At 45.1% G+C, this 10,824-nt stretch overlaps 1 protein-coding gene across 1 annotated transcript in view; it reads left to right on the top strand.

The window, feature by feature from the left end:
- Window positions 1–10,824, top strand: part of LOC104161868 (RNA binding protein fox-1 homolog 2-like) — a 41,829-nt gene that overhangs the window by 13,561 nt on the left and 17,444 nt on the right. Inside the window, exon 3 of the mRNA XM_009700445.1 lies at window positions 3,291–3,515. Within this exon, the coding sequence (XP_009698747.1) occupies window positions 3,291–3,515 (225 nt within the window). The remainder of the gene's footprint in view (window positions 1–3,290; window positions 3,516–10,824) is intronic.

The raw sequence follows: 10,824 nt of genomic DNA, 5'->3' as shown, positions 1-10,824 counted from the left end.
AAATGGGATAATTTTTTTTTTTTTTCCTCGCTGTGTTAGTTCTTGAAAATATGAAGTGTTGTGTAAATGTTGAAATTCGGTAGAATAACAGAAGAGGTAGAATCTTCTCTGGGTTTGGAAGATATCAGTATGCTGTGAAACCTGCAGAGATCTCATCAGGAGTCCTTTTCTGCAGACACTAGTGGAAACAGAAAAAAAGTAATTGTAAAGCATCAAAGGAAATTAAAATTACAAAAAAAATTCAGATGGGAAACGTGTACATAATCATATCAAGAGAAAAATAATTTGAGATACAGATACTCCATTGGATGATGAAGCCTGGACAAGCATAATGGTGATAGATCTACGGATAACCTGAGACATTAAATTAAGGATACATTTGTAATAAAAGATATGATTTTTGCATGTTAGTGCTATTGGGGGGTGGGAAAGCAACAATGGTATTAAAAACATTACATTCTGCACTAGAAATTTCTTATTTGAAAATCTTAGGAAAATCAGGGAGAAGTAATGAATAAAGTTACTAGGATATTTTGGCTTGCGAGGTGTGATTAAGCTCAAAATAAATATGTATTATCAAAATGCCACAAGCAACAGAAGAGAGGGAGAGCATTTTTCATCCTTCAAACATTTGTAGATAATTGCAGAAGGGAGTGAAAATATTTAAAAGGTTGAAATGCGTTTAAACTGGAAAGGAACAGTATTAACTGAGGGGTAAAAACGTTGAAAATAAGATTATATAAGGTTTATGGGCTGGCATTTTAAGTAGTCTAAGAGTGAGATTAAACAAAACGCTGGAATATGTCCTTTGGGGAGTAGCCCTGCACGGTGGAGAGGATGGCAGAATAGGTTTTGGTTGTGGCTAATTAGCATTCTCTTCCTCCTGTCCGGGGTACTACCAGCTTGTAAATCTGACTTGTTCTAAGAAAATTGAAAACAGTTTCTGCTACTGCATCTTTCCTGGGGTTACCCTACCAATTTTTGAAATTTAAAAAAAAAAAAAAGAAAATATCAGTTTCATATTTGGCTCCTATTTTAAACACAAGAAAGGGGCAGGCAGCGTGGGCTGTATGGCAGCACACAGACAACTGGATATAATGAAATCTTCTAAGGAAAAGAGCTTGAGAAGGAGGCTGTATGCAGGCAGAGTGGAGCTGTCATGACAGGGGATAAACAGTCCCAAGTAGGGGAGCGTTGGGGTTGCTGGTGCCTGGTTTGCAGTGGGACAGCCATCGGTAAGCCTCTTCTCCATCCCTCCCGTTTGTAAGACTCACCCTGCAGATGTGATGGTTTAGGTCGAGTCAGAAGCTCCTTGCTTTGAAGCTGAGAATGGGAAAAGGAGTGAGCAGAAGTGGAGGGCTGGTGGGGCTGCCCTCCCTTTTGGGTGGGGGGTAAAAAAAAAACAAAACCAAAACAACGCGTCCTGCTTTCAGGAGATGTGCTCGGTGTGTGAAAAACCTCCGCAGAGCTGCTAGCACGCGACGCAGGGCTGCAACTGCTCAGGGGAGTGCGTGCGAGGAGCCGAGCCCTGGCCGTGGCTGGCACGCTTGCCTGAATTTTTCTTTCTCAGATAAGGCTGCGGAGTTTTGCGTTTCTGCAGGCAGCAAGGCTTTGCAGTGGCTGGACTTTAGTTAATGAAACCGTCCATCGTTCGGCGCGGGCCAAGGCTGCAGCTCAGCTCCGCTAAGTGGTATTGAATGCCCTTCCCTCTCCTTCTCCCCAGCTGCGGGAGCGTGCGGCCACGTGGCCCCCAAGGGAGGCAGACCAGATAGACTAATGTCAGAGCAAATTTGGGATTCAGCCAGTGTCTGACTGACCCGGTGCTGGCTGGAGGTGTGCTGCATTTGTCGTTATTTCCTTCGCCCAGAAGAGAAAGTTGCAGGTAGGCTGATAAAGGGACTGAAAGGTTTGTCCGGCTTTACTGAAGGTCCGGCAGCCCTTGCACGCTCTCTGCTGAAAGCCTGCTTGGTAATTCCCACTCCGCTTTTCCTACCTGCGGGATAAGGTCTGCTTTGCTTTTACTCCATTGATTTAAGCATGCTGGTGCCAGAATAGGCTCGAGCACCTCCGGGCTTTGTGAGGGAGGACCCAGGGCTGGAACAGCAGCCAAAATTTAAAATCAGGATTAGTCTGTTGACACACACATAAATCAAACAGCCTCCTATCATAAATCTTTTCCGTGGATTTTTTTTTTTTTCCTGCTGCGGCAGTGAAAGCAGTAGGAGCAGTGCAGCAGCCTGGGCTTCCCAGGGTTGGGCTTCAATGTCAAGGCTGTTCTCCTTCGCCCCAGGTGGCTGAATGCAGCTCCCTGCTCTTCTCCCGGTGAGATCCCTGCAGTCGTTGCAGGGCTGCATGCTTTCATGTTTGCTTCGGGTGGTTTTCAGACGTGGTGGGGTAGCATTTTTATTGTCTTTTGGGGGTGCCTTTTGCATGGTCAGTTGTCTGAGTCATCTGGTTGGTGTGAGCTACATCTAAGGCAGTGCTAAAAGCTGCTAAGAAGTCTACTTCCTAGCCCAGAGGTCTCTGTGGGATGTCCTAAGATGAGGGAGGAGCAGGTAATTAATGCCTTGTGTGATGGTAGTGATGCTCAGGAGAAAGTGAGTGTGCTCCAGGCTTGCGGTCTCAACTCAGTTCCTCACAGCTCTTCGGTGTCTTCTGCACGGCCAGCAAGAAACAAATGGGATATTCCAGCAACTGATACCTGAGCACCCGTGCTCTGTACTCAGTGCTGCCAGAGCAAAGGAGGGGGCTGCTGCACAGATGGGTTTTAAAAAGTATACTTTTCTATTACTGTAACACAACAGAGAAGTGTGGTCTGAACCACACAATGTGCTTGCTTGTGAGCAGAGCCATGAGGGTCAGGCTGGAGGAGATGAACCCAGATAAGGTACTTTTAGGGATGTTAAAGAACCCTGTTCTTATATCTGTGTTTCCTTCTCTATTCCAATGTTTCAGTGCCTCTTCCATCTTCCAAAATAATGCCTTACTGTGCATAAAGCCTTATGTGAGATTACGGGGGTATGCAATTTGCAGACCCTGTAATTTGCTCTCCATATGCCACCCAGTAGTGAGAAAGTTGCCCAAAAAAGATTAAGAAAACAGCGTCGTGGCTGAGAGGAGCAAGGCGTGCTCTTTTTGATAGAGGAAGATAATAGAAGATTGTGCAATATTATGGTGGCGGTGGGTGGGATATTCACATGAACACGAGTGTGCGTGTATCATTTTTCAGGCTGATGTTTTGATGCATCTTCTGTAGTATAAAGCTGTTTTCTCCTTTTCCCTTTCTTCAGGGTAACCAGGAGCCAGCAGCAACTCCTGATGCAATGGTGCAGCCATTCACCACAATCCCATTTCCGCCACCCCCACAGAACGGGATTCCCACAGAGTATGGGGTGCCACACACTCAGGACTATGCAGGCCAGACCAGCGAGCACAATCTGACGCTCTACGGAAGCACGCAGCCGCATGGAGAGCAGAGCACGAACACGGCCAGCACGCAGAACGGATCTCTTGCAGTAAGTGCAGAAGGGTGCAGAACCAGGAGAGCAGCACGGTGCTTTGGGGAAAAAAGCAGCCATTGATTAGATGGCTGATTGTTTTTTGTTTTTTTTTTTTTAAGTACGTGGCAAATCAGTGGTAGACTTGAAAAGGAGAGAATTATAAACAAAACATAGCTTCTGACCTTCCATTACTAGGTTCCTGTCTTTCCCCTTGTGCATGTTTCCCTTGTAAATTGGTGTCTGCAAAGAGCAGTAGTACTTGGGATCGTGGTGTTTTTACCGTGGTGGCGTTGTTGGAAGACAGTTCTTTACAAAAGTGTTAATTACCTTGTGTTAATTGGCGAACAGTTCAAATGAATGTGATGGAGGCAAATTCTGGAACGTTGACGGTACAAAGGATTAGGGCGAGCACATGCATTGTAGGTGTAATCCCAATGTGTTTTTGTTGTTCTACTCTGCTAGCTTCCTGAAAATACTTTTCTTGGACTTTCTGAAGGTGGCAGGGGGTGAAGATAGGAGAGGATCTCTCAGCTACTGGGCATCCATTTGCCAAACAAAGATTTTCACCTTGTTAAATTTTTTGCTTGCTTCTTCCCATGGCCTGGAACTGGCACTGGGCAACATGCTGGCAGATTATCCCAGGAAAAGCTTTATCCACCTCTTAAGCCACTTGTTAAGACTTAACTTCCTAATAAAGAGCCTTATGGTGAGAGCCTTTGGTGCTTAGGGGTGGATTTAATCTCTTAATGCTTTCAGTTTTGCTTGTAGTTGGGTGTTTGGCTCGTGGAGATTATTTTTTCCCCCTCTAAGTACCGAGTGAATTCCGTGCCAACGATTGGAAGAACTGATAGTGCCAGCTCGAGTGTGCATGGTTCCCGGAGTGCATCTCTGCTCCTTCTGCAGTGGGCAGCGGCTGCGTGGTTGACACTGCTGGTTATGACTTTGCTATTACTGAGTTCAACCTGGGAATGCCACAACTTCAGCATCTTGAAGAAGAAAAAGAGTACGAACCCGGTAAAGCACATTGATAGTGCATAAAAGGAACTTCAGGTGCGTTACTCAGCAAACACAAACCTAGGTGAGAAGAGATCAGACTGGAAATCAAACTTAGAGCTGGTGCAGTGTGCAGAAATGCAAGTCGTCATTTTAGTACCAGATTGTCCGATGTCGTTTCAGCCCGTAAGATCTGGGCTGCGCGTCTCCAGCAAACAGCTGTCTTGAGCACTGCCAGTTGGATGGGAAAGCTGGAAACGGGGAATAAAACAGGGCAGTGGCTTTCCCCATGTATTTTTGCTGTTCCCATCCTTGCCCAGAGCTTAAGAGTTTTCTTTTTAATGGAAATGATATGAGCCTTGACCTTGGATGTAAGCTCTTGCCAACCCTCCTGCTCCTCTTCCATATTAGGAGCCATCTCCGTGGTGCTGCAGGGCCGAGCTCTGTGTCTCGGCTCTGTGTTTTGTCAACTTATGCTGGCTCCGAGGAGCCCACAGTGTGCTGGGAGGCTGGCCAGTCTGTGAGGAGGAACTGGGAGCCCATTGGTGCGGGGGGAAGCTTTGCTGGGAGACTGCTGGGAGGCAGCAGTGTTGCTAGGAGGCTGTGGAGTGAGCCTGACTGGCAGGAGTTATCCGAGAAACAGGCTGAATAACACATAACGCTTGTACTGGCTGTTGGAAACAGGTGGGCACGTCTGGTCTGACCGATTGACGTGGTTAAAGATGTGCGAGCTGAGCATGCAGAGTTGGGCTCATGGAGCGTAGCTGGCTGGGAAAGGGTAAGGGTGCAAAGGAGCGCGTTGCTGCTGCTGCTGTGGCTGGGAGTGATCAAACCCAGAGGATCCCAGGTGGTGGCACGTGAAGAAATCCAGGGGCAGGGGGAAGGTGCCTCAGCCAAGAGCCTTTCACACACCAGACTTTCACATGCACAAGGTCCTGGATCTTCTGAGTCCCTTTATCTTTCTGTCTAAGACTCCTTCTGTATGAAGTTATTTTGATTCTGTGGGCTGCCTTGGGATGTAATTGCTTGTAACTTTTCTCTTTCTCAGTATTAATGATGTAGGAACGAGGGGAAGGAAGAAGGCTCAATAGTTACTCAGTTAAAGTATACTATTAAAATACAGCAGAACAGGTTGGTTATTTCACCTTGAACATCTAAAGCTAACATCGAGCATCTTGCCCATTGCATATGCTAGTTATTACTTGCTTGACGTACATGTTCAGTCCATGTGGACTAGATTGCTGTGCTTTAAGGCATCTTTTCCTTTTACCATTCTGTTGTCTTGCTCAAATGACAGTGCTCATTTTAATAGAGCAAAAAGTTGTTGCAGGTGATACATGATCCTTCCTTCCCATTATTGTGACTGACAAACGCAGCTGCTGTCATGTGTGTGAAGGTGATACCCAGACCAAACAGCCGGTGGATTTTTTAGCTGCTGATTTGAAGCCTGTGCTCCCGCGGGATAATTCAGAAATTCCTTCAGCCAGACAGATAAGGTCTCTCCTTGCTTTTAAGAACAAGGCCTTCTGCTTGGTCCAGTTGGCAGAACAGAAAGAGATAGCGAAAGATGTGCTCAGATGGCAAGGCTTTTCTGCTTTTCAGGCTGGTAGCCTTTAGGACAATTACAAAAGTAACAGAGAATATGGGGTGGCTTAAAAGTCCCTCATGGAAAGGGGAGTTTCATTGGGTTGGTAAGATGTTACGCAGCAATGTAATGGGGTCTGTAACGGGATCCCTAACACATGGAGGGGGAAGTACCTTTTCATAGGAACTTGGCACATTCTGGCAGGCAAGTCAGATTGAATGATCTGAGATTAGCGGTGGTGTCTGAGTTAATAGACAGTGGTCTGGAAGCCTGAGGTCAAACATCAGCAGTGAACTTAAGTAAAATAAACTTTGAGAGTCAAAGTCCGTGCCTTCCTACGCTGTCTAAAAGCCCTGAGCAAAGGGGAATGACTGGTTGGTGTCATCAGCTAAGGATGAGCTTGGTTCTGGAGGTCTGAGTGTAGTGGAAAGCATTTAAAGCTCTCAGAGCAGGGGTGTGGAAAAGAAATTGGCACAATAGGTGGTGTAATACAAACAGCTTAATATTTTGGAATCTTTTTTTATTTTGGGATCAAGCCTCATCTGTGGGGCTTTGTTTCTTGCCTGGCATGTGGGTCTCCCGGTCTTCATCTCCAAGCATCTGTCCTTTCTCTTGATACTATCCTAAAAGCACAGCTGAAAGACCTGGATTGAAAATAGACTGAGGTACCAGACCATATTTGGCCTACTCGCTGTGCCTGTTGCAGCCCGTCTCTTAAACCGTTGACGCTCTGCATCAACGGTGCAGGGTCGCCTGGTTTCTTCCCCCTTCTTGGTTTACATTAGTGAGCTTATCCCTAATGGAGACACCCAGCACGGATGGCTGCAAGCAGAGATGCTAATTAGGCTGCAGTACCTCTGGCAGCTGAGCTGATCTAAAGATTCACTGCTGTCAGAAAGGAGAGATCTGGCTCCAAGCGCAAACTCCTATTTACTGGCTCTGGCATTCCTTACATGAGCCACTTTAATTCACTGACCTGGCAGAAAGCTGTCTAATTCCTTTTGCTGGGTTAATGAATCAGAGTGGCTCTTGGAGGGATCCAGCAAATGCTGTTGTTGCAAGGTAAGCGTATGGAGCGTGTGGCCAGAAGCCGAGAGCAATTGTCAGCTCTCTGCATCTCCTGGTACTCTACCCGCAGAGGGAAAATTAATCATCCACTGAACTAAAAAAGCTTTCTTGATAGTAAATGCAATGCACTTAATACTGTGAGCTGATTATTCAACTCATTTCTCTTGTTAATGTCAGAGGAAAGAATTTGTGTGTCTGTATAAATTATGGAATGCAGCTGGAGGTATGGAAGTAGAGGAATAAGTTTATGTAAATTACTCTGCATGAAAATGGCAGGTGCTGTCGCCTTGGTGTTACGTTGTCACGAACCAATATAAAGCATTATTTAATTACAGAGCATCGTGTCTCTCGGCTTCTTGATGTGCCATGCTGAAACATATTTAACTCATCTGCTATACCATAAAGGGACATTGACTTTCTGATTTCTTAAAGGAGGCACATCTATGGTGGGCGACCCCTCTGTATTGTGTTCAGAAGCAAGACAGGGAAGCTGCTCGGTCGTCTGACTATGCCCCATACATCTAGCGAGGGTTTGGAAAGAAGGGAGCCAATGGCACCGAGGGTTCCTCAACTGGCTTTTGTAACACATGGATGATGTTATAATGATGACTTTCCCTTGGGTATATCTTGCCTAGTCTGAGATTGCAGAATTTTCCTCTGTAATTATTTTTCATCACTTTAGTAATTAAAGCAATTGCTCATGTGAGGTATTTCAGGTGAAGAATATGTTTAATGAATATCCTCATTTACCTTTTGATACTGCTGAGCAGGTAGGCACAGGGAAGAACTAGCTTCAAGTAAGGAGCTAACTGCTGATTGTTTGGCCACCTCAGCTTGGAAATTGCTGTCTTGAGGTAGCAAACTCTGACATTTAACATCAAGCATTTGCTTTGAGTGTGAAGCAGATTATTATTTTGAGTATGAGGCAGATTATTATTTTGCGTATGAGGCAGATTATTGTCAGCACTTGTAGACTTGTGTCTAGTGAAGCAGGTTTAAAAATGATTTCTAAAGAGAAATAGGAAATAAATCAGCAAATATCATTATGTTAGAGTGTACAGCTGTGATACTTCTGCGTACCTCTCAAAGGTTATAGCAGATCTAGAAGTAGTAGCACAAGGAAGGATAATGGTGATGATGAAAGGGATGTAGCAGTTTCTTTATAAGAAGAAATGAAATCTCAAGTTACGAAGAGAACTGACAGGAATGAAGGCATATAAGAAGTACATAGAATATTGAATGGTATGGGAAATAAAATAAGGAACTTTCCCATTTTTGCTTACTAGGATGCACGCAGGAAATAATCGGGTGCCACATATGAAAAAAACAGGTTTTTGTTTCATGATTTTTCCATATAATGGAGAGTTTAGCATTGGCACTCCTGTCCATAGGATGCTTGGAAGTTGCGACATCAACTGGCTCAGTTTGCTGGAGGCTGTGCTGGAGAAAAATCACCAAATGTTTGCCCTGTTCTTATGTTCTTCCGCAGATGCCACAGACTTGGCTGCTGTCAGAAAGAAGATAGTGGGCTGGATGGATCTTAGTCTGTCACTGTGTGGCTGTTCTTCTGCCACAGTCAGTGGAGCGATCCGGGGGGGGCCACAAGCTTGGGAAGTCTTGCTACCTCCTTCACCTTGTGAGAGCATCCCTGTTTTGTGAGGAATGGGCTGGAACTGCTCACAAAGGGTTTGACATTATGACCAGCAGAGCAGGCCTTTCAGGGGGCTTCATTTCACCACTTCATTGAAAAAACAGAAAAAAAAAAAAAAACAAACCAAAAAAGGAGAATAGAAAAAAAAAAAGTAAAAAAAAAAAAAGTAACTTTAAACATCACTACATGAAAAATGTTACCTGACGCATCAGAGATGTCTTCGTTGTGCAGGATAGGTAGCAAAGTTTCCTATGTGCTTTGCTCTGTTAGGTTTGTGTTCTGACTTCTGGTGGGATATATCTTTATTTAATGAGGAAAGTGACCAAAATGACTTCAGCTTCAGTATGTCTCAAACCAGGTAACTAACAATCAGAAAAAATATGCACTGAATTAATCTGACTGTATTGAAAATAATTAAAAGCCTAGCAGAAGTTATTTGGTACGTCCTTAGCAGTTTTTTTGTCCAGTTTTTGGCATACAGAGTACTTGGGCATGTTGTTAATTGCGCCTGTAGTATAGCTCAATTTTTTTTTAATATAACACTGCTGGCAGCTCTGAAAAATCAAGTACATGAATATAATTCTAAAGTTGTATTTGGTGCCGTTGAAAGGTGATTAGCAGCCCTGTGGTCTTCTGTCTGCTAAACAAGTGTCACTTAAGCAGCAGAAGTTCCCTTTGCTCTTGGATGTGCTACAACCTGAGTCCTACTCTGGTAGAGCGGTGGGGCAGGAGAGGGGTTTTGTGTCTAGTGCCTAATTCTTCACTCGTTTTTCCGCCAAATCTGCTCAGTGGATATCTCTTCATTGGTGGGTGACTGGTTGTTTTGACGCGAGTCCTTCACTAGAAGTTGCAGAGATCTTCCCACGTTGTCTGTGTTCTCCTTTGTGGTGGGACGATTGCCTTCTGCCAGTCATAGCTTTCAGTCCTTGTCTCCACACAGTTCCTCAAGCTCTTGATCCAAGCAAGGTTTTTTGGTTGTTTTTTTTGTTTTGTTTTAGTGTTTTGGGCATTTTTTTGATCTGAGACTGGTCTAGAAGCAGTGGAGTGAGCACAGACTGTCTCCCAGATTCTGTAAGCCACTCAAGTCCCCTTTTAAGTATAGTTATTAGTTACAGTTTGTATTTTGTAAATATTTTCTTTGCGGTGATTTATGGTTCTTAACCTCCTCATTATGATTCACAACATTTTTGGACTGCCTGCTTCCTGGGGGAGAGGACAGTGGGTTGTTTTTTGCTTTTCTATAACTTGGACCTGAAGCGATTCCAGTCCTAGAAGCAAGTGGGAGATGGAAACAGAATGTGCTGGGTATTAATACTCTCTGTGCTGGCCTGTCGCATTGGTATTTGTCTGGCTTGTCGGGGAGGTAGCCCTCTGTCTGGCCATGCAGATGGAGATCTGCTCGGAGCTCAGGGGATGCTGGAGCCCCTGCCTCCCTCCTGTTGAGGAGAAATCCTTAGCAATTGCTTGCTCACCAGCTGCTTTAGGACAGAAGAGTCCGGTTGAGAGGCGAGAAGATGGTTTTAAAGTTGCCCCCAGACCTTTCAGAACACCCTTGTGTTGCCAGGTGTCCTTCTCCCCTTTTACAGGCATACGTGCACATGTATACATCCATACTTCTCTTTGCAGCTACCTCTTCTTTCTTAGGGTTTCCTTACTGCCGATGGGTGTAAGGGAGGAGCTGGCACGGGGGCACAGGCAGCAAGTAGTTAAGAGTGAAGCACATATTGCACGTGTCCTGAGCTCTGATGTATTTCTCAGTGACCTTGAGCAGAGCTCAAAGCTTGCGTGTGCAGGCATGAATGACATTATCACCTGCGTAAGGATATGTTACACAGACTGTGCTGAGGAGGTAAGGTGAATCCAATACTGTTTCTAAACACAGGATCTGTGCCGCAGCATGTCTCTGTGTTGCCTGATGACAGGCATTGAGACCTAGGGAACGTGTGTTGGCTCCCTTCTGAGCTGAATTGCTATCTGTAGCAAAGGGAGAGGGCCACTTCTTTGCTGTGAAATGTTGACATGAGGCC

This window comes from Cariama cristata, unplaced genomic scaffold, assembly GCF_000690535.1.
Source record: "Cariama cristata isolate BGI_N322 unplaced genomic scaffold, ASM69053v1 scaffold3570, whole genome shotgun sequence".
NCBI classification, from domain to species: domain Eukaryota; kingdom Metazoa; phylum Chordata; class Aves; order Cariamiformes; family Cariamidae; genus Cariama; species Cariama cristata.
The sequence above is the reverse complement of the archived record's forward strand: the minus strand, read 5'-3'. Positions and strand labels throughout refer to the sequence as shown.